Source organism: Myotis daubentonii, chromosome 2 (genome assembly GCF_963259705.1).
Source record: "Myotis daubentonii chromosome 2, mMyoDau2.1, whole genome shotgun sequence".
In the NCBI taxonomy this organism is placed as follows: Eukaryota; Metazoa; Chordata; class Mammalia; order Chiroptera; family Vespertilionidae; genus Myotis; species Myotis daubentonii.
The window spans coordinates 194,438,621-194,463,204 of NC_081841.1; the positions used below are offsets into that span (position 1 = coordinate 194,438,621).

The 24,584-nt window shown below is 43.6% G+C and overlaps 1 protein-coding gene and 1 pseudogene across 5 annotated transcripts in view; both read right to left on the reverse strand.

The window, feature by feature from the left end:
* Positions 1-24,584, reverse strand: part of PSD3 (pleckstrin and Sec7 domain containing 3) — a 526,912-nt gene that overhangs the window by 223,900 nt on the left and 278,428 nt on the right. For 3 of the 5 annotated variants that reach the window (XM_059685223.1, XM_059685226.1, XM_059685225.1), the window contains one exon: positions 9,474-9,518. The exons of the other annotated variants lie outside the window; for them this stretch is intronic. In XM_059685223.1, coding sequence (XP_059541206.1) covers positions 9,474-9,518 — 45 coding nt within the window. The remainder of the gene's footprint in view (positions 1-9,473; positions 9,519-24,584) is intronic. 5 annotated transcript variants of the gene reach the window in all.
* On the reverse strand, positions 1,534-6,455 carry LOC132225923 (motile sperm domain-containing protein 3-like; annotated as a pseudogene).

The window sequence follows — 24,584 nt, forward strand, 5'->3', positions numbered from 1 at the left end:
TTCTTTAGCTTGGTCTGCATAGTACTAGTAAGTATAGTAACCATTTATTGTCTAAAACAGGATACTCTGAAGAGGGAACAGGGATGACCAATCGTTCAAAATGTAACTGTAATTATTACAAGTAACATAAGCATTACCAATAGAAAGAAATTCATTGTAAATTTACATAATGAAATACAAAAATCACGTTAGCAAAGATGAATATTTTAAAAACTGCTCAAATTCTATTTTGTCACCTATTCTATCTAAATTATAATTTCCCGTTTTCCACTAATCCACCAACTAAGTGTTAGCCTGACAGCTTCACTAGCACTGAAATGTAGTTGGGCTACTGTACAACCAGCTGATACACCAAGTAGCTCCCAGGGGCAAAGTCCCTGACTTCCCTTAACCCTGCCAGACCTGAGGGAGTTAACTGTCCCTAGTAGTCCCTCCCCAAGCTCACTTTCCAAGCTACTTGCTGTCCTGAAGGGGATTATCAGGAAGGAAATAAAAGGAAGGTTATCCCACACTGTCTCTGAGACTCAATCAACCACAGGAAAATTCTGTTCTATGCACATGCCAATCACACCTTCCAGAAGAGACAGTAGCAACATTACAGTTAGGAAGTAGCAACGAAAACAATTTTATGGTTGGGTCACAACATACAGTTCCTCAATTTAAAGGAACTGTATTTAAAGGGCCAGAAGGTTGAGAACCACTGCTCTAGAGAGTTGACATTACCCAGCCAGTTTTGTGAAATTTATCTTATTGGAAAATGAATATTTAATTATTACATATGGCAAACCTATAAAAAATAAACTCGTAGAAGAAATTTCTTTCAAATACAACTTTGTGTTTTCTCACATAAGTGGTGAAATGTAAAATATTTATTCCAAGAACGATTTTAGTTAAAATCAAGTAATTTTTATAAATCAAAAAAAAAAATCCCTGGAGTTGTGTTCCCATGCCTTCTCTTACTCTATATATTAACTATCATGTTGCAGGAAAATGTCAAAGAAAGAATTTTCTTCTCAGTTAAACTGGTACTTATTGTTCACTTCTCAGGGTAAATTCATGGCATATACTTAATCACTCCAGGCAAACATGTAGTTTATACATTGTACTGCAAAGATTTTGTTTAAATACAAGATACTTATCCTAATGAGCATATTTTTTTAAATGTAGTAGCCAAAATTATTCCTATTGTTCACGTTTCTCATTCCTCACATTTGCCTCCTCTTTCTACTAGCTTTCCCAACCAGTCTATTTCTCATTTTCCTCACATTCACCAGAAGGTAATATTAAAATCTGTAGGCATCAGATTTCTCTGGATTTTAGTAAAAAAAGAAAAGTAAGAATAAAGTGAGGTTAAATACCTCCATTCCTAGATGGCTTCATTCTGTCCCATTTCACAATTTACCAGATTATTTGAATGAGAACAGAGATTGCTCCTTTTAAATCAGAATGTATGTGAAAAGATGGCCAAGACAAACTCACCAGCAGTAAGACAGACACCAAGAGAAGCTCATCATGGAGCCCAGGGTGCGCATGGGCCATACTTCCTCTTCTCAGCCCCTTCCCAGTATCCATTCGCCCACAACTCCAGAGTCTGCTGGTCTTCTAGGGATTCCAAAGAACTGGCTCCCTGTGAGGTCACATTACTATGACCTCACATTCTCAGCAGAGTGTTTATTGTTGGGGCTTTTGTAATTCTTTCAGAGCCTCAATAAAAACAGGAGCCAGAACACAGGGGCCACTGTATATGAAGAACATAAACAACAATGGCAGCCCGGCCTTGTTCACATTTGATCAAGCAGCGTGATGGTCCCTCTCCGAGAGAATGACACCCATTTTGTTTCCTGGAATACACAAGACACTGTCCATCTAGTCTGTTGAATATTAGATGCTTTTCAATTTCCCCTTTCCTATAGTTCCATTTTTCTTCTTAATAATCTCATAAGGTGAAATCCCAACCAGTGACTTAAATGTAGAAAACACTTCCCAAAAGATTCTCCCTGTGTTCTATCAAACGCTTGTATCTCATACCTCCAAGCAAACATGGTAACAGTATAAAAAAAAATCAGATCATTGAGTCTGACCATCAAGCCTTTTCATGACCTTTTATTTTTTCATTTTTATCATACTAGGATTACCAGATTTTTCAAATAAAAATAATAGGACACCCACCTAGATCTGAATTTCAGATAAAAAAATAATTTTCAGTATATTTAAAATACTGTATGGGCATTCTGAACACTAAAATATTATTCCTTGTTTATCTAGAAATTCAGATTTAACTGGACTCTATCTCCTGAAATGTTTGCTGTCCTCGGCTTTATTTGAAGAATTCCAATAATGGTGTTCTCTGACTGTGAATTGGTAGTGCTTTTCACAACCACGCTACCTCCCAGGTTTGTGTTTTGTTTTTTTATGGGTTTTCTTTTTTCAGTTTAATTTTGCAAATTTACTTTATTCAACTTGGAAAATGAATACAAATCCCTGTGTGTGTTTTTTGTTTTTGTCAAGGGTGGAGGGGGTGGCAGGAAGAAGAAGAAGGGATTAGGAGTCGAGGCAAGGTATGAGCATCACAGTGGCTGTCTCAGGTCCACAGCCCTGCCGGGGAGGGGACTCAGGTATGGAGAAAGACCATGGTAAGGAGGCCCAAGATGTAGGCCACCACCAACTTTTGTCCCAGGGAGACATGCAGGATTTGGGGCAACTGGCTGCCCAGGTCATCCTAGAGTGGGAGCAGCAGGAAGGCCACCGAGACTATGCCGGTCAGCAAGAGCAGGAGGAAGGAGCTGGTGGCCAGCTGTGGGTGGGATTTCTCAGGTAGGTGTCTGGTCATGGGTGGTGCTGTCCAGGAAGGAGGCCCAGGAGGGGCGTTAGGTCAGGCTGTCCCTGAAGTTCTGTAGGCTGGGGCCCTCAAAACCGAGGTGATGTCCTTGCACCCCAACACTCAGCCTCAGCTCCCTCCTCAGACAGCTCAATGCCGAAGTGGTCCTGGACATACAGTGGCTGGCACAGGGGGCCAGGTGGCGAATCAAATGTCAACGCAGGACTGAGGCTTCACATATCCTTCTGCGGCAAACACTGTGTACTCAGCAGGTACTGTGCATAGGACTCTCCCATGGGCCTACAGAGAGTCAGCAGCTGCGGGGTGCGCTCCGTTGTTCCGCCCTGAACACTAGATTCGGGGGAAAGATGAGGACCAGAACGACAGGCCCCGCGGAGCATGCAGGCTCTAGGCAAGTGGGCCATCTGAAGGCTGAGCTCGGGGGACAGGGCCTGGAATCTAGTGCCTCTGGTCACCACACCTGTCAATCAATTTGTGAGCAGAGGAGGCTGCACCTGCCCCCAGGCCCTTTGGGCACTTCCGCCACACCTCCAGGTTCGTTTTGACTTGCTTCTATGATTACATTTTTACTCCTAGTAGTTTTCTATGGTTTTATCAAGACCGTCTCTCACTTGCCTAGGACCCACCAATTCTTCTCTGCATACAAAAGGAAGATCCTACCCTCTTTTCTCTGTATGCTCAGCCTTTCCCCCCAACCTGCACACTGTCACCACTGATGTGATCACATGCCTCCTCTTTTAGATTTATCACCGGACCACTGTCCTCACACTTGGGCCACACGGAAATATTACCTGTGTTTTTATACCCCTTTCACATGTTGTTCCCTTTGCCACTCTTGTTACCTCCACCCCCAAATTCTGGGCTACCCAAAATTCTGCAAATTCTTACTGATCCTATGCAAGTCCTGGTAAAATAACTACTTTTCTAGAATCATGCTCCAACTCCCCTCACTGCATTTTCAGAGCACAAGATTCTGGCATATACTTTTATTATAGCTCTGCCTTTTAAAAACCCATCTCTCATCTACCACTACCTTGAATTTCATTTTGTATCCACATCACAAGAGTAGATCGAAGTTATTCAATATCTGTCAAAAAATGCAAGAACTGGGCAATGATCTGTCTCCATGTCCTCTATGTTCTGCTATCAATGACATGCAGCACAAACTTCTAATTCATTATAATTAATCCTGGGGAACATTCTAGAGACCAACATCAGCAGAGGGCACTAACTATATTATCTTATTTCCTATTTATTTTGAATTTAAATTTTGAAAAAATCTTTAAATTATTTAATTGTGGTATTAAAACTAGAATAAATAAACTAGGCTAAGGTGTCAACGTTTTTCCTCCTGCATTTATAAAATATGTCCTGGGATATACATACAAAACAACAACACACAGCCGCCTTGTTAAATTTTATACACAGGGTAGAACAAAAGTAGATTTACAGTTGGGAATACACCAAACACAGTTTATTCTTGTACTATTATTTGTTAAGTATTGTATTACTTTCCAGATGAACAGCTATAAACTTACGTTGGCCCCACCCTGTATAAGCATGGCAAAGGCAATTCAGAGGAATCCCCAAGAGTGGAAAGAAATGACCTCACTTGCAAGTGGGATAAAAAGACCAGAGAGAGCAATATGACCCTGTTGTCATTCTTCAGGCAGAAGATACAGACACAGAGTCTGGGACCAACAGACTCGTGAAAGCTAGGTCAAATGCACAGCTTTCGTGGCCGGAATGAAAGTCAAGAAGAGGTCTAAGTAACATCATATGAAAGATACACTTAAAACCTTGAAGCATAAATTGTCACTAAGAAAGAAAATCTTATTGGCTATCATTATCTATGGTGTTCATTCCTCTGGCATTGCAGAGATGTACATAATCCAATGTTGAAGGAAACATCAATGAGAAATGATTCAGAACAACTACAACACCTCCAGTATTAGCATTCACTCGACAGCATCTAACATAAGTAACCATGTGCCAGCCACCAGACAAGTGTTTCCTAGGGATTGTCTCATTTGATCCTCAACCTTACGAAATGGTAGACCCATTTCACAGATGGAAGCTGAGGCACAGGGCTGGACAGGGCAATGGGACTCCAGTACTCAAGTCCTTTAAACCCTCTACTATATTCATTTTCCTATTGCTAGTCATTCTCTGGTATGATTCAACAAATACTAACAAATTCCCTAGCATGTGCCAAGCAATGCTTTAGGTGTTTGGAATACTTCAGTAAACAAAACAAAAGGACAAAAAAGACAAAACAAAAACACCCTTCTATTGAGGGGAGCTAAAAATAAACTACAGACATAATCAATGAGCATATAATATGCTTGAAGAACAGGGGTGGGAACTTCCGGCCCAGAGGCCGTATAAGGCCTGTGAAATCATTTGGTCTGGCCCTGCCAATGCATTAGGGGTGAGTTAATTAAATGTGTGACCAAATATAGCAGGGTAATTTTTAAGTTGATAATTTTATAAGGCCCATTAATGATGTTATAAATATCCAAATGGCTCTTGGCAAAAAAAGGTCCCCCACCCCTGTGCTAAGGTGACAATTACTATGGGGAAAAAAAAAAGAGCAAAGAAAGAAGAGATCAGAACTCCCAGTTTTGGGATGAGTGACTTTTTATATATAAAGTGGTCATGGGAGGTCTGAATAAATTGAAAGGCACAGTTGCCATCAACTTAGATGGGGAAGGTCAAAGTTGGCACAAGTTTTGAGAGAAAGAAGTTCCATTTAAACATGTTAACTTTGAGATGACTATTAGATATCCAAGTAGACAGCCTGATAGGAGGGTATGTGAACATTCCAGGCATGACATGTGCCAGGGCCCCACTCCAGGGAATTCCCACTCCGCTGGCCTGAAGTGGCCTCAGCACTTTTCTTTTTAAGGTCCAAGATGATTCTGAGATGATGTCAGGACTCGAGTCACCACTGCACGCTATGAGGAACCACTCCAGGACTATCCTGGGGAAAAGGTAAGGAATCGGACTTGGATTTGGGGAAGATCACTTTTGCTTACAACATGGAGGAAAAAGAGCAGGGAGACAAAACTGAAGGCCAAGAAATCACCTAGGAAAGCTCTCAAACCAGACTGGTCAAGAGACAAGAAACTAAACTGAAAGTGAGTTCATGCAAATATATTTTTAAAAAAGCCTGCCCTGAAAGATATTTAGAAAGTAAAATGAAAGAACATAATGGGTGATTTGGGATGTGTGTTGAGTGGTGTTCACAGAGAGGGCAGAGGCTAACTCTCACTTAGAAGCTGGGCAGAATGTGATGCCCCAACCAAGATAATGAATACGAGAGGAAGAGAGAGGTGTATAACAGCGTGTGCGTCCAAATGCAGAGGAACAGGAGACAGAAGGAGAAAAGGCCATAAGTTTGGTTCGAAGACATGAGAAGTTTAGGGTGTCCACAGGATGTCCAGGCACGCTGTCTGGTAGCCACAGCAACCATCCCCTCCCTGTGGAAACTCAGTATAGGAATAGTCATTCCCCCCACATTGGGGGTAGGATCCCCTGTGAGAGGCTGTAGTGTGCCATATGACCAAGAAATCCTGAAATGTGCCAACAGAGAAATACCTGGTACTGCATTCATCTGAACACGATTGCATTATAGTAGAATTAGGAGGTCTCCCGTCATTTATTAATGGGATTCTACTTGCAAGTGTTCAATTTGCCAATGAGTAACAATTATTAATTTAGAAGCTGCTAAAAGCAAGTTCCATCCAAGTGAACCGCTAAGGTTCAAACATTGGTTCCATCAGTCACCATTTGTGAGACTTTGGGTAAGTTCATTCTTCTCTGTGAGCCTTAGTTTTCTAATCTATAAAATGGAGATAACAGACCAAGACCCATGCTATTGTGAAGTTTAAGTGAGAAGTTTCATGTAAATGCTCAGTGTACTGTCAGCTCCCATCACCAGATCCATTTTCTTCCCTAGTCCTACCCCTACATCATTAAGATTCAAATTGTGCCCTAGCCGGCTTGGCTCAGTGGATAGAGCATCAGCCTGCGGGCTGAAAGGTCCCAGGTTCGATTCCGGCCAAGGGCACATGCCTGGGTTGCGGGCTCGTTCCCCAGTAGGGGGTGTGCAGGAGGCAGCCAATCAATGATTCTCTCTCATCACTGATGTTTCTCTCTCTCATTCTCCCTTCCTCTCTGAAATCAATAAAGAAATATATTTTTAAAAAAGATTCAAATTGCTTGGTTATTTGCATGACGGCGTGAGATAATGACATCTGACAGTATTTTATTTAATGGAAACTGCTATTTATATTGTATACAAGTGTTAGTAAGCACCCAGTAGAAATTAATACTGACTTAAATTGCCCCCAATGAACCCATTTTTGACACATATAGAATACATTTTCTCTAGAAGAGACTTCATCTTTCTTATATGTGATTTTAGAGCCTTTCAAAGAAAACCATAAACAATACCTAATAGTCAAAATTCCTAATAGCTATTTCTCTGTTTAGCACAGAGGCCAAAATTCAATCGTTGCCAACGAAGAATTTTAAGAAGTGTCATCCAGAGGTTCTGTCTCCTCAGCCTACCTTTTAAAGCACCTCCATTTTGCTCAGCCCTGCAATCATGATTCCAGAAGAGGGCACCAGCGTGCAGGCAGTGGCACAGAAATTGACCAAATGCACCAGTGAATAAAGTACAGATTGCCTTAGAAGCACAGATTTCCAGTAAATAGGTGAACTCTTCATTCCAGAGGTTCATACTCCTCTGGAGGCATGAGCCAACTGATGCAGCTTGTCGTGTTTTTGCCTTTTGGGTTTGTTTTGGTTTTTGACACTAAATTGCAGCTTTTCTGGGCCAGCTCTCATATGAAAATGTAATATCTGCAATATTACCAAGTCAGCTTCAGTACGACCACATCATAAACATTTCAGATGACTCCTCTGCAAAGCAATTGTTACTGGATGTCCAGTTTAGGAATAAAGAGAAAAAATGACACAAAATCTTGTGCAGGTTCATGATCTGCACAGAAGCTTCTTCGTGGAAACTGGGATCCGTGAATCCCATTTCAGTGGGCAAGAAAGGGAGAATGAATCATTTGCATGGACTAACTTGTTTTCCTGAAATGCTCTAAAAATGTCAGTGGACATTCTGAGTTTATATCCTCCATGGAAACAGCCTCTGGCTATGTTACCTCACTGCCTTGATGCGGCATTAAAAATCTCCTATCACTCTCCACCCTAGCAAAAGGAAATAAAGCAAAGGGGCAACTCCATACTATCTCCTTGTAAATTAAGGAGTGGACGGTCTGAAATGGACCATGTCCTTTAATGACGGTGACTGATACACTGCACACACTGCTGGAGACAGAGCGGTCTGGATTTAGACACTCCCATATCTTACCCAGAAAAACACTTGCTTATCCAGACCAAGATATCCCTTCCTGCTTCTCCAAATTCAAATGAACTAATTTATAGAAATTCTTTTAAAGGGAGGTGTTAACATTATCAATAAAGAAATACATCACAAACTTAAACTTAGGAAGAATATTTACTACACCACAGAGTGAGATCAAGTCTATCCCTCCAAAGAAAATTTATAAAAAAGAAATGTCAAACTGTTGCAAGTCAGAATTGCCTGGACTAGCTCCTCTGCTTTTTCTCTCTAAAATCCTTACCAATTAAAAAGAGAAAGACAAACAGCACAAGTAATACTCATATATACTTCCTATACAACAAGAAAACCAATGACAACGGCTGTTTATGTATAATGCTTAACTCATTATTCCCAGTGCATCCCTCTATAGAGGCCCATTCAGTAATACAATCATTAATAAAAGTCAATTCAAAAGCAATAATTCCCAAACAGCATATGAAAACCCAATATATGCTTCATTATTAGTTGTTATAATTATCAAAACATTTTTCTGGTTTCTCTTTTTTCATATGCAATTATCTGAAACTTAAAAATAATTAGTTTTCTATCACTGATTGGTTACATATTAAGGAAAAGTTCTATTGAAAAATAATGGTTTTAAAGTGCCACATTCTGCCCCATCACACCCTAAGGGGAAAAAATGGTCAGTTTCAATTTTAAAAATATGAAGTACTGAACTACTTTCAACTGGATCTTAAACCATCTTCTGATTGTTCATATTAATGGATGTTCCACACATTTTAAAACACAATAAATAATTTTATGGAGAAATTTCTCTATGGTCCACATTTTTGCTGGGTTGGATTAGTATTGGTATACCATATATTCACTGGCCGCCAGAAGCTGGGCAGCAAAAGTAGGAAGAAGGCGGGCAAAGAAATTCATTAAGGATTGGCTCGTGAGGGAATGTACAAATGTGGACCAACCTAAAGGGCAATAGATACTCTACAAATTATACGACCACTTAACTCCTATCCTAGCATATAAATGCACTCAAAAGTGATGAATCAACCCAGTCAATCAGCTCTATAAAATTGTTATTTAAGCTTTATTCTTTATTTTTATTTCTGAAATGTATAAGTAATATCACTCTGGTCTTATAAAGCAGCAAGAAAAGGAGGGTGGGGAAGGAAGAAAGGGTAATGAAAAGAAAACACTAACCAAGCCAATAGCTAGAAAATCACCCAAGAAGCTAAAAAATGAAAAACCTACCAATCTGGGACTTCCACTCGGAGAATACGCTCCTTCCTTCGGGGTCTGTAGAAAACAGATTTCACTTTGCTGCCATTCTTAAAATTCATTTTCCAATTTCTCCTTCAACTATAATCAAATCACCTAGATAATCTTACTTTCACAATCTGAATTCCTATCCTTGGAATTAGAGCTAATAAAACCTAAACATACTTTAAGTCAATCGCATCAGTCCTATTAAAAGATCTTTACCCCACCACTTAAAATAAAAAGAAGAAAGTACAAGTCAAGTAGCTATAATAGCAAATGTGTGACTTCTCCCCTCCCCTCTATCAACCAGAGGTGTTAAAAGTCCTGTCCTCCTGGCTTTATGGTCCTGCCCCATGGGATTCTAAAGTCCACAATTTGCTGCAATGCCACCAGCTGCAAGTCCCCAATAGATGACGTTTCTGCACCTTATCACAGCGTTGTCACATGCTAGTCACTTCACAGCAACCAAAATACTTACAGAAATAACTCCCATTGATAACATTTAGAACTTGCCAAAGTTTGGGAAAGCTCATTATTATGAACTAGATGCCTGACGCACGAAATTCATGCAAGGGTAGGCCTTCCTTCCCCCAGCTGCAGGCATCCGGCTTTCCTCTGGCTACCTGCACCCGGGCTTCCCTCCGGCTGCTGGCACCCAGGACCCAGGCTTCCCCCAGCTGCCTGCAGCCAGCCCCACCCCCTGCCTGCACCTGCCTTGGCCTGACACTGCCTGTGTCCACCACCACCCCTACCTTTCCCCCTTGGTTGATCACCCCACCAGCCAGTGGCCTGGACCTCCCTCTGTGAGGCGATCGTGGGGCAATGGCAGCCCCCCTCCCCCAACAATCGCATCACACCTGCGTGGCTGGCCTGGCGCCAGTGCGTGTCATAGTGTGGTCGTCAGATGGTTGGTCTGCTGTTCGGTCAATTTGCATATTATGCTATTATTATTATAGACTAGAGGCCCGGTGCACAAAAATTTGTGCACTCGGCGGGTGGGGGGTCCCCTCAGCCTGGACTGTGCCCTCTCGCAGTCTGGGACCCCTCAGAGGATGACCACCTGCTGGCTTAGGCCCACTCCCCAGGGGATCGGGCCTAAGCTGGCAATCAGACATACCTCTGGCAGCCCGGGAGCTCTTGGGGGATGTCCACTTGCCGGGGGGAGCAAGCCTAAGCTGCAGTCAGACATCCTTAGCGCTGTTGAGGAGGCAGGAGAGGCTCCCACCACCACTGCTGTACTGGCAGCTGTCAGCCTGGCTTGTGGCTGAGCAGAGCTCCCCTGTGGGAGCACACTGTCCACCAGGGGGCAGCTCCTGCATTGAGCATCTGCCCCCTGGTGGTCAGTGTGTGTCATAGTGACCAGTCATTCACAGTCGTTCTACTGTTAGGGGCAGTTTGCATATTACCCTTTTATTATATAGGATGAGGACACCACTACCTGCTCATAGGATGAGGACACCACTACCTGCTCTTTCCCCTTACAGTTACAGATAATGCTTTATACTAAATCTCTCTCTCTCTTTCTCTCTCTCTCTCTCTCTCTCTCTCTCTCTCTCTCTCTCTCTCTGTCACACACACACACACACACACACACACACACACACACACACACACACACTCACTCACAAATATCTCCTAATACTCGGGATAAGGCCTGACAAGCACTCTAAACTTAATGGGAGAAAAAAGTGAGGCTCAGAAAGACTGACTTTCCCAAAGACACAAAGCTATATAGATACAAAGCTGGAATTGAACCACATCTGTCTTCAATCCTGGAGGACTTTGCATAGTAAACAACCCATTGCACTAATAGAGAACTCAAAACTGAAAGGCAAAAATCACTAAGAAAAAAAAAAGTATGGGTTAGGAGACTCAAACAGACCTAGGCCTACAGAATACTGCCACATCTCCTAGCAGGGGGCTCACCTCACTGTTCCTAGCACACTGTTCCTATCACTGGGTGATCAAGTCTCCAGCTCACTTCCACTGCCTCTTTCCCTGTACACCACGCAGCCCCTTTGCTCAGGCTGTTGCTCCCTCGCCTCATGTGTCCTTCCTCCTTTCCAGCACATGGAAATCCACTCACTCCTCCAGGCTCATTTCAAACGCTTCTCCACAGCCTACCCAAACCCGTGACTGACTGACTAGACTTGCAGCCACAGAGCACTTCTGTCGTGCCTCTAATGGGCTATTTCTTGAGGTCTGTCTGGAAATGAAATAATGCATGTGAGATTAATGAAAAGATGCTCTAAAGTTTGAGAGAAATTTTTATCATAATTTTAAAACAAGTCTTTAAAAGACTAGCATCTCACAGAACCTGATGGACAAGAAGCACAACCATTTTTTCCCTCAAGAAAGCTCTGGAGACACCAAACCTTAGTACTTTTCTATTCAATGAATGAGCCCTCTGGACTCTCTGAACTCTAGATTCCACAAGTGGCAAAGGTAAAAAGATGTGTTCAAGTTCTGCTTGGTCTCCTTGATTATAAACTCCAATGGATCATATCTAAAACATCCATTTTGGGCCCTACTCAGTTTGGCTCAGTGGATAGAGCATCGGCCTATGGACTGAAGAGTCCCAGGTTCGTTTCTGGTCAAGGGCACATACTCAGGTTGCTGGCTCGATCCCCAGTAGTGGGTATGCAGGAGGCAGCCGGTCAATGATTCTCTCTTATCATTGATGTTTCTATCTCTCTCCCTCTCCCTTCCTCTCTGAAATCAATAAAAATATTTTTTTAAAATAAATAAATAAAACATCCATTTTGGGTGAATCTAGCCTTACAGCTCCTGGACATTTCTTTTAGCTATTTCCTAGGAGGTCAGAGACCATGCATACTACAACTCATTGAAAAAAATAACAATAAAAATGACCTTCTGTGATCAATACCAGAGAAATAGATATTTAATAAGCATCAAAATAACTTTGGCCATTATAGCATCACTAATTTGGTGGGTTTTGAGCCAGCTTCAAAAAGAAATCAGTTCTCAACCATAGTTGAGAAAGGAAATAAAAGACTACAGCATAACCCAAACTATACCCTTGCAGAAGTTGTAGTTGTCTTTGGAGGTAACAACTCCAACTGATTACAAGCCTGCAGATACATTTCCTGTTTCATGGTTCCTTACAGACTAGATTCATTCAATCTGAGCCACCCCTGAAGCCAGAGCATGATATACTGGCAGAGAGCTAGTACCATGTGCATGTATGGAAAACACCTGCAGAAGCCACATACTGGGGAGGCAGCTACTGCAGGTGACAGCACTGTAATGGGCAGAGAATACTGGACTGAGGGAGAAGGAAAACAACTCACTGGTTAAAAGCAAGGACTTGAACCCAGACCTTGGTTCACATCCTGGCTCTGACATGTGCTAGCTGTGTGAAATTGGGCAACTTATTTTTCTGTGCCTCAGTTTCCTCATTTGTAAAACAGGTAAAATTATTACCTATAGCAAGTGTATACAATAGTGCAACTATTACCAATAGTCTGGCCCTGAAGCTAAAATGCTGCATGACCTCGGGAAAGTCACTTAACATCTCAGCTCCCGATCTGTAGAGTGAAAGGATTCAAGCCAACCCTTATGCAGCTCCAGAACTGATCTGCACATACACACAGCACCACCCCAACCCAATCTGCTGAAGCCAGCAGACTAACTTGCTTAATTTTGTCAGTCATGTAGTAATTTCACATAACATCAGCTCAATCACTGAGTGTCTGTTTCAACATGACATCAAACAGCAGGTCTGTCAGGAAGACACTGAACAAATAAATGAGATATAGAAAATAATAACCAAAGAAGTATCTGGCCTTCCCACTTATATTCAGTTCTGAGTTCTCCGTTTATAATAGGATTAATCTGATAATATAACAATAGAAGTATAGGGAGATAAGTTGACTCTAAGCTGAGGAACACTAAAACTACCTGATAATTTTTTTTTCACTGCTGGAAATATTTTCATAAACTGTCACCATCCAGGCTCACAAAAGCAAATCTTCCTTTCTTTGGCCAATGAAAGAGCAACAAATACTACTTTTTCGTACACACTCCTGTCTTTTTGCTCCCACTGCCTTCTTCACTCTAGCTTTAAACGTGGTGTTTATTGTAGGTGGTGTTCCTGAACTGTAGGAGCCAGCCTGCCATTTTGGATGCTGTAAACGCCCAGTGGCTGCACTACTGAAACCCCAAAGAGCAAAGAAATTAAAGGGCAAAGCATAAAGAATAGGGTTATATATTCCTTCTGCCCCAGGGTACAAAGTTCATCCATGGAGAAAATGACCTTTCAGATCCCTCAAGACTCTTGGCTCAACTCCAGTAGCAGAAGGAAGGCCTGGCCTTCAGTCTATAAAGGCTCAGATCCAGGTAAAAGTAAATGTTTCTGGAACAGGCACACATGTCCCTGCCCTTTCAAGTACGCAGCTTCCCTCTTGGAGCTACTATTTATTTTTGCTAATTAAGGCATCTCCCTGCAGTCTCTCCCTCACGCCCACTGATAAACATGCCTAACTCTCCCCCATTCCCCTTTTAGTCATCAATTTAGGAAACCTTTATTGAGTGACTATGTATGTGTCAGACACAAAGGTCAATAAGGTACATATACTCTCTGACAGTGTGCAGTTTGAGTTTACAGATGAATAACTATAACCATTTTTAAAAGTCAATTTTAAAAAGCAATTATCAGAATATTATTTAAAGAAAATACAGGGCACATTAGAAGTATATGTGGTAGGACATACACCTCGTTTATGGAAATCAACCTTCCTAGATAAAGTGGCACTGAATTTGACTCTGAGGACTAGAATGCTGAGAATGGGAGATAAGAACAGGCAAGAGAACAACACATTTAAGAAAGCAGAAGTTCACCGTGGCTGAAGTTTAGGGATGGAGGTGGGAGGTGTGCAAAACAGAGCAGGCAAAAGATGCAGGGCTACATTATTGAAGCCCCTACTTACATTGCCTTGAAAACACTTCCTACTCCATTTGTTGAAGGTCCATTTCTCGATTTTCCCTAACAGTAGACCGCTATCAATTACCAGAAAATCACAAGACTAAATCTGTGACATGCTACATTAGCAAGCACAGTATGTTCATGGAACAGATCACATGTGCATTTTTACAGGAACTTCTAAAGGCAATGATTTGACCAGAAGAAGAGTGAAATGTTCAGGTTCCAAGACAAGCCTGAAATGACACATTCAGCCAGTGGAGAAAATCTTTTCAGTCAAGAATGGCTTTCCACTAGTTTTGTTTACCTATATGTTCCCAAAGCATTTTGACTATCCGATCAGAATAATTATCCCTAACAAAATACATCAGTATAAGATATGCCCTATATTCCATTACAATTATATTCATCCTAAAAGATCTACCACAATAAAATGAGAATAAGAAATAAAGAGACAGAGGAAACTAGAAATAAAATAAGTACTTGCAGATGTTGTGACTGCCTACATGTAAAGCCCAAAAGTATGAAGTTAAAAAAGCGATTAGAACTAGTAAGGCAGCCAGTTACAAAATAAATATATAAAAACAACAGCTTTAGTAAACCGTGAAGGACACTTAGAAAATATAATTGTGGAAAAATTCTACTTATAATCATATAACATTTATAAAGTAGACAGGAGTAAACTTTTAAAAAGTATAGAACTAAAATTTAAAAAGCTACAAAATTTTGCTGTAAGAAATTAGTACTAAATAAACACTATGCTTCTGGAATGAATATGGCAAATACATTATTTCTCTCTCAAATTCCCCTAAAATTTGTCATAATTCAAGGGGCACATAAAAATAAAGCCATAAAGAACTAGAAGAAAACACAGCTGAGTGTAAAATTTCCTCACAGAGAAGCTATTTCTAAATTTTATACTAGCAGAAATCATGGTTTAATTAACAGATTTGGTTACATGGTAAAAACATCGAGCGAAATTAAAATGATATGAGACAAAAGACAACCCTAGCCTTCATATGTGAGGGCCTTCTGTGTGCCCTCACAAGAAAGATGAACACACCAAAGTAAAACATAGGCAGAAGACACTGTCCTGAACATTTAGTCACTGTGTCTCTCCAAGAGAGGCTGCTCCACCCTCAGCCCTGGACAGAGCCGGCCCAGCTGCCTCAGTCCCCATCCTGACTCAGCCAGTAGTGACCACCTGATGAAGCCAACTGATTGCTCACTCCTAGACATCTGTCACACAGACACTCATGGCACTTAGATGATGATGGTACCTGAACTGAAAGGTCATAATTAAAATAGGGCCAAAGGAAGTGACATCGCAAGCCAAATACAGGTGGAATAAAGAGTTATGGGAGAGCAGAGACCTCCTGAAAAGGAAGAAAAGGGAAATCCCGTTTGCCAAAAAAAAAAAAAAGCAGGAGAGTGAAGATGATGGAGGGAAGCAGACCCTCCAGCTATTGTCTCTGGGAGATCTCATTGCATTCTGTTGTTGGATATAAACCAGAGTGCCTGTGATATCCATCCAATAAAACCAGTTCATGTCATTTTCAGTCCACTGCAACTGGAGCCCCAGGCCAAAACAAACACGAGCAAGCAAGTCACAAAGGATAAAAAGATCAGAATTAAATGTGAAAAAAAAAAATGCTCATATATATAAGTTATCAAAGAAGTACAAGTTAAGGCACTCAGAGAGCATTTTCAGCCATCAAATGTGCAATATAAAAAGGCACTGAGGCCCTAGCTGGCTTTGCTCAGCGGACAGAGCATCGGCGTGCGGATTGAATGGTCCCGGGTTCAATTCCACTCAAGGGCACATGCCCGGGTTGCAGGCTCAATCCCCAGTGTAGGGCATGCAGGAGGCACCGATCAATGATTCTCTCTCATCACTGATGTTTCTATCTCTCTTTCCCTCTCCCTCCCTCTCTCAAATCAATAAAAAAATATATATATATATTTAAAAGGCACTGGAATAAGCCCTGGCCTGTGTGGCTCAGTTGGGTGGGCATCATCCCATGCATCGAAAGGTCACTGGTTGGATTCCTGGCTGGGGCACATGACCAGGTTTTGGGTTTGGTCTCTAGTCAGGAGGTGTAGGGAGGCAACCAATTATGTTTCTTTCTCACATTGATGCTTCTCTCTCTCTCTCTCTCTCTCTCAAATCAATGCAAACATTTTTAAAGGCACTGAGATAATACTGAGGTAGGGGAAGAGATACAGGTACTCATATTGGAGAGGAGAGTAAACTGATAAATTTCCTAGCTTCAATGAGTCTGAAAAATGTGTATATCCTAATTGCCAGCAATTATACTTGTAAGCATTTAAGAAAATCATAAATATACAAAAGAAAATTACTAAAGAACACTTACTGCAGTGCTATCTATATATATAAAGAGGTAATATGCTAATTGGTCCTAAAGGTGTCTCAATCATGACCAGTCAACAGGATGCATGCGCACAGGAGCTGGTGGGCGGGGACAGGGGCGGGGACTTGCGCCACCGGGACATGAGGCTGCCACAGGGGGTGGCCCCCCGGCGGAGGCATGTGAAGGCCCATGGCACTGCCCAGCCCGGAGGAGGGCATCAGGACGGGCCACGGAGCTCCCTCCCCCGGGGAAGCACACAGACCTGCGGTGTCACCTGGCCCGAAGGGGGGGGGGGGTCAGAACGGGCTGTGGCGGCCGCCCCCCTACCCCCCGCAGCGGAAGCGCGCACAGGCCCGCGGTGCCACCCGGCCCAGAGAGGGGCTTCAGGACGGGCACAGGGACTTGGCGGAGAGCTCTCAGTACTCCTGCACCAGGATCTGAAGGCGTGGAGAGGAGGGGAGAGCACATAGGCAGTTAGAGGGTTTAGGCCAGGAGGGGAGAGCAGACAAGCAGTTAGGGGGATCAAGCTAGGAGGGGAGTACAGATAGGCAGTTAGGGGGGTCAGACAAGGAGGGGAGAGCAGTTAGGGGGATCAGGCTGGCAGAGGAGCAGTTAGGGGCATCAGGCCAGCAGGGGAGCAGTTAGGGGCATCAGGCAGGCAGGCAGATGAGTGCTTAGGAGCCAGTGGTTCTGGATTGTGAGAGGGATCCCAGATTGGAGAGGGTGCAGGCCAGGCTGAGGGGACCTCCTCCCCCTCCCCCATGCACGAATTTCGTTCACCGGGCCACTAGTTTATTTATAAGAACATAAAAGGAAAACTCAACAATTACTTAAATCAGTGTTTGTCAAACATCATTCATCTATCACTTTCATGACTTCTACATACCCCTTTATCCCATGTACTGATTTCCTCAATATTATTCTTTAAATCATCTCCTGCCTTTAATTAAACTACTTTCCCAGTAAGTTTTTACTGACCCAGTGAGTTTTTACTGAGTGCCTACTGAGTGCCAGAAACTGTTCTAGGTGCTGGAGATTTAACAATGACTAAGACAGAGAGAAATCCCTGCCCAATGGGGCTTACAGTTTAGTGGGGAGGCAGATAATAAGTAAAATACACAGCACTTTAGTGACATGGTTAGGGAGCAAAAATAAAGCAGGCAACGGGAATATGAAGCTTTAGGGGGAAAGGAGTCAGAAGGCTAGAGAAGGTAGCCAGGTGAATGCTCACTAGACAGGAGCCTTTAAAGAGATGAAGCGGGGGAGCTGGCCATGGGGCTGTATGGAGATAAGCTTCCAGGAACATGAAAGAGCAAGGGCAAGAGCAGAAGCTGGCCAGGTGTGTTCAAAGAAAGGCAGAAACCAATGGATCGTACGCAAAGTGAGCAAGAAGAGTGGGAGGAGATGAGGTCATAGAGGGATGGTGTGTAGATGGGGCAGATCGTGCAGGGACTTGCAGGTGATGGTAAGGACTCTGGCTTTTGCTCTGAGAAGGAAAGTGAACACAGATTGAGAAAAGACTGAAGTGGGACACTAGGTACAAGGATCCTATCTAATAAAAGAGAAACATGGTAATTAGCATACGACCACTACCCTTCCCATTGGCTAATCAGGGAAATATGCAAATTAACTGCCAGCCAAGATGGCGGCCGGCAGCCAGGCAGCTTAAAGCGAACATGAGGCTTGCTTGCTTCAGTGACGGAGGACTCCAACGTTCCCCACCTGCGGCTGTCGGCCTCTGAGCTGCAACTCTAAGCAACTATGTTACAAATATAGAAGCTAAACAAAACCCCAGAAACCTGCTTTAGTCGCCGGGCTTCAGCCAGCAGGATCGCAACGTTGTTTCAAATACAGAAGGTAAACAAAGGCCAGAAACCTGCTTTCAGCAGCGGAGGCCTAAGAGCTGGAGCCTCAGAGCTAAAGCTGGCCCAAAATAAAAAAAAAGAAAAAAGGGAGCGGTTGGGAGCTTCAGTCACCCGCCAGCCTGAAAACAGCCCTCAGCCCCTCACCCAGACTGGACAGGCACCCCAGTGGGGACCCCCACCCTGAAGGGTGTGTGACCAGCTGCAAACAGCCATCATCCCCTCATCCAGGCTGGCCAGGCACCCCAGTGGGGACCCCCACCCTGATCCAGAACACCCTTCAGGGCAAACCAGCTGGCCCCCACCCATGCACCAGGGCTCTATCCTATATAGTAAAAGGGTAATATGCTTCCCAGCACCGGGATCAGCATGACAGGGGGCAGCGCCCAAACCCCCTGATTGCCCTGCGGCTCTGTGTGTGACAGGGGGCGGGGCCACAACCTCCCTATCCGCCCTGCTCTGCTCGTGACAGGGGAAGGCGCCCCAACCCCCTGATCAGCCCTGCTCTGTGCCTGATAGGGGGGAGCTCCCCAACCCCGATTGCCCTGCGGCTGTGGTGCCCCAACCCCCTGATCGGCCCTGCTCTGTGTGTGACAGGGTGCGGCGCCCCAACCCCCCCCCCCCTCCAAGGGCCCTGCTCTGTGTGTGATGGGGTAGAGCCATAACCCCCCCATCGGCCCTGCCCTGATTGTGACAGGGTATGGCGCCCCAACCCCCTGATTGGCCCTGCTCTGTGCGTGACAGGGTATGGAGCCCCAACCCCCCTGATAGGCCCTGCTCTGTGAGTGACAGGGGGCAGAGCCCCAACCCCGATTGGCCCTGCTCTGTGCGTGACAGGGGGTGGCACCGCAACCTCCCCATCGACCCTGCCTTGAGTGTGACGGGGGCGGTGCCCCAACCCCCCAATCAGCCCTACCCTGAGCGTGACTGAGGGTGGCATCACAACCTCCCGGTCTGCCCTGCTCTGTGCATGACAGGGGCGGCACCCCAACTCCCCAATCAGCCCTGCTCTGAGCCCGACCAGGGGCTGCACCTAGGGATTGGGCCTGCCCTCTGCCACCCGGAAGCAGGCCTAAGCCAGCAGGTCGTTATCTCCCGAGGGGTCCCAGACTGCGAGAGGGCACAGGCCGGGCTGAGGGACGCCCCCCTTCCCCCTGATTGCACAAATTTTTGTGCACCGGGCCTCTAGTATTATAATAAACGATGGTGACTTGGATCATTTGGACCATGGTGGCATCAGGAGTGATGAAAGGGTTGAAATACGAATATGTTTTGAAGGAAGAGCTGAGCAGATTCCTAATGTGCTGGACAGTGAAGACCTAGTGAAGTCATATAATGAGTCATATAATGAGTGAGATGCTGAAGAGGTCCTGAGGACCCATAGCATCCATCTGAAGGTGTTCCAGAGCAATGGTAGCCATGAAGTCATAGGTTTAATGCACTAGTTATTATTTTATAATACACACTAGAGTATATAGCTATTAGCTAAACACGCTTAGTCGTGTATTTCCTACAATTATCTCATATACCACCAATTATTTCCTATATCTGCAACAGACTTTGGGAAGCACTCATTTAAATACATCCTGAGTATGTGCACACTCAAACACACACACAGATGTTGGCAATACATATACCAAAAGGGCAACAGTACTAATTTTTTTGGAGGTAGAATAACAGTAGATAATTTTCTTTGTGTTTCTCAAATTGTCATCAATGAACACATACTTTACTTTTTAACATACATGCAAGTCTTGCTCAAATCAAGTTCTCTGTTTCTGGTTTCATATTATGAAAAGGCTTTTAACTACACATTCAGAAGAAGAGAAGAAAACTAAGATAGAGAACTACCGGCAGGGGTGGGAAATGCGCTAACTTAAAAAAGCAACTAAAAGAAGAATCCCAGATAACAGTGACACCGATGGAATATACGTATAATCTTAGAAACACAGCGGATGGCATACCACAGAGAAAAAAGATCAAGATCCAGATAGAAGAAAACAGAGACAAATGTGAGACAGTCTTGAACCAGTCACGAGCAAGCTCTCGGGCACTCACTGGACCAGGGGCCAGCAATCCACTGAGACTTCACTGCTTTGTGGTGAACATACCTTCTTGCCACCTGCGAATATCATTACACTGTATTTTAATAAATGCTCAAATGCTTCCCTGTCAATGTCACCTGAACCATTATCCAGGTAAAATACACATTAGTATGCATACAGGGAGTAAGAGGCAGTTCAATAAACGCCAGGGTGGGCCCTGGGGAAATGGATTGTGTCCCCTCTCTGCCCTAATGGTGTAGTTTTCATAGGAAAGTAGGATTAAATGGAAGGTTTTTAGGTCAAATCACTTAGGTTATCAGGATGTCACTGTTCCTGATGCTTCATTACTAACTGACAAAGACCTCAGTGTGCAGAGTAAATGAGAGGAGAGGCTAAATTCTAAAAGCGCTCTGGTCAGCTCTGAGGTTTTCCAGTAATTGTCTACCTTGCTCAAGGACTAGGATGACTCTTCTAACTTCGATTAGACCAATAACTTTTTATCTTCAAGAAATGCTGTACATCAGGCGGACAGCTACTGGGTCAGGAGCGTCACTCTGGGAATGAAATGATAGTGGACTGTACTAAAAGTCTACTGTATAGACCCAGCTCTCCTAGCTCTCTAATAAAGAGCATAATTATGAACGGTTTGAAGTTGTCTCATTTCTCAAATGAATCATATGGCTTACCTACTTAGTCATGTAATGCCATCTGACAAAGCTCACACCTGAGTTCGTCTTGCAGCCCGGACCAGGGCTTTTAGCTCCTAAAACAATCTACTGCCAGTAATACTAGATTTTGCATTTTGATTTCATGCCGGGCTAAGGTTTCGTAATATGACCAAGACACATTAAGTATAAAAAAGTACTGAAAGGTCATTACGGTCTTACCACTGGACAAGTGACAGACCGTGGGTTTCCTGGAAAGGAAACAGTCTGACCCTCCCTTCCTCATCTCTTCTGCTCTCCAAAAGCACTTTACTTGTCAGTGGGTAATTATTCATTAAATGTGTCCTGTTCTCTTTAAAAAAGTAAATGCGCTGAAGAAACTTTAAGTACGTGCAAGCCAAAATCCAATGTTTTTGAAATAATAATGTTCAATAAAACAGATGCAAGCTATTTCAGTGGCTGATAACCTATTTCAGTTAACTGCGCTTCAAAAATATTTTGTGAACTATGCCTTGTTTATTTCTCAGTAATCTCAATGGGTCTCTGAATACTCTAAATGAATGATCTGAAGGAAATGGGCTTATCATACAAATAGAAGTGGCAGACAGCTCAAAACCAATGTTAAACAAACAGAAGGGAGAGGTCCTTGAAAAGGAACTAAATCTCAACACACCACTTCCTGTGCAGCTTTCTCACAAATAGTCAGGCTGCTGCTCATTTTAACCAGAAGGAAGAACCACAAAAGTGTGCCAGTATAAAAAAAAAAAAAAAAAAAAAAGTGTGCCAGTGTTCTAACGTGAGGGCAGATCACTTAAAGCGTTCTGATTGGTTAGTTCATCCGTTTCTGACATTGTTTTATCAGAGCACAGACAGAAAAGGAACCACTAGTCTAAACACATTTTCTCCACTGAACTTTTAGACACAAATCTAACTGTACTTTTCAAGCAAAATATTTTCTTAAGCATGAAAGAGGAAAAAGACCACAAACACTAGAGCAAAGCTTTCCTTTGAAAAGATCCCTTGTCAAGAGGCAAATATCCCTGGCTGCTCTAGCAACACTCCCTCCACCAAAGAGCACCTTGGGTTTGCTTTTCCTCACACAAGCCCTGGTCCTTAAGGTGGGGCCTCCGTTTGCCACAGCAAATCGCCGTGGCCAACCAAGGCGGAGGCCTATTTTGAGGAGGAACCAGGATTACTCACCCAGAGAAGAACAAGTTTCCTAGGAAGGGTTTGCAGCTCCAAGACTTCTAGGACACACCACTCACCACAGGTATCATCCCTGTGTGTCAACGCAACACTGAGCTCAAAGTAGCAACGGAGTTAGCCTCCAAGCGTCTTAGCACACAAAGCCAGGCTTCAGCTTGGCTGTGGCTCACCCAGGACAGTGATGACACAACTAGCTCCACACAGTATCTCCCTGCCTCCCACACAGCCTGTGGCAGTGGACTGACAGATGTGGCAGTTACCTAGCAATACTTTGTGGTTATCGCACCCACATTATTCACAGAGACAGACAAAGCAGTGCCATCCTTCCATAAAACTTTTCTCTCTCCGCCCACCTCCTGCTAAACTCCAAGGTATTACATGGAGGAACAAAATACTGGCTTGTGCTTAGTAGAAAGTAGTCAGACCAGGGGCCATTAAGGATCCCTCTGTCCTCAGAGTTAAACAAAATTACTCTGCAATATTTCAAAGAAATGGAAATTCCTTCTGCTTGAGACTGTCCCACCACATCATGCTACACAGCTAAGCCCCATGCCCCCTGAGTAACAGGCAAGGGGTTGGGGGGGGGGGGGGGGGTTGGAGGAGAGACCTAAGCCAGAATGTCTCAAAACACTTGTGACAAACATGCAGGCCTTCCAGAAATGGCCTGGCGTTGGCATTTGCTAAGCTAAGTGAGCTAAATGGTTGGCCCAGGCTGAGGTAAGCATTTCAGTGGGACCCATAAAGGACTCCACTTCACTTCTCTCCACTGCGATTTACAGTATTCAGACAAAAATGAGGGTTAATATACATTAAGCACTTTCAGGGTTCCAGGCACTGTTCTGAGACTTTTACGGACATTAGCACATTTAATCTTCATACAGTATGTCCATTTGACAGATGGGAAAGTTGAGGCATGAGGAAGCAGTATGGCAGAGCTGGGATGTGTCCTAGGAAGCCTTCAGACACCACACTGTGAATACTGCTTATCCACCTCCCTGGGAGAGGTCTGTGGGGCCGTGTTGTGTGGCAGATCACAGACAGTGGGCAGATGTGGCAAAGACATTCTGGAACAGCAGGATGTCTAAGAAAGTCAAGAGAGTTGAATTAGTTTTTAATATATTTTATTGATTTTTTACAGGGAGGAAGAGAGGGACAGAGAGTTAGAAACATTGATGAGAGAGAAACATCAATCAGCTGCTTCCTGCACACCTCCCACTGGGGATGTGCCCGCAACCAAGGTACATGCCCTTGACCAGAATTGAACCTGGGACCTTTCAGTCCGCAGGCCGACGCTCTATCCACTGAGCCAAACCAGTTAGGGCGAGAGTTGAATTATTGTTTCAATTTCATCAACTGTAAGACTTGAAACAAGTTACACCTCACTTCCTTGGCCTCACTATGTTTATTTATCTGCATAACTCGTGTACCTGTGTGTGTAGGGGGACAAGGTGAATTCTCTTCTAAAATTCTCGAACGCTGTCCTATGCTTGTTTAAGTTATTAAAATACTCTTTGCTATTTTAACAGTACTAAAACAAAAACCTAAGTAGGGAATAGAAAGCAAAAGAAGTCTCCTGATTTCTGTTGGATAAAAATCAAGTTTACAACCTAAACTGCCTGGTGAACCCGACCAGCAGTGACAACTCATGCCTAAGGCAGTTCAGTGGTATCCACACTAATTGGATGGCTCAGTAGGCTGTCCCACGGTTTGCTAATGTGTGTACCTGTGTCTAGGTATGCTCGTGTGCAGCACGGAAAAAGAGAGAGAAATATGTCATTTATCCTTAGTGAGGACAACTCACCGAAGCAGCGCCCTGGGGCGTCAGGGATGCCCAGAGTAGAGTTCAGTACCGCTCCACTCGGGCTTCTGACAAAGCAACTCCACTTCCAACCATCTGACAAAAGCGAGTTCTTCGTAATACTTTGTTTTTAAAATGGTGGTCTATTTAAACACACACACACACACACACACACACACACACACACACACACACGTTTTAAAACCCACTAG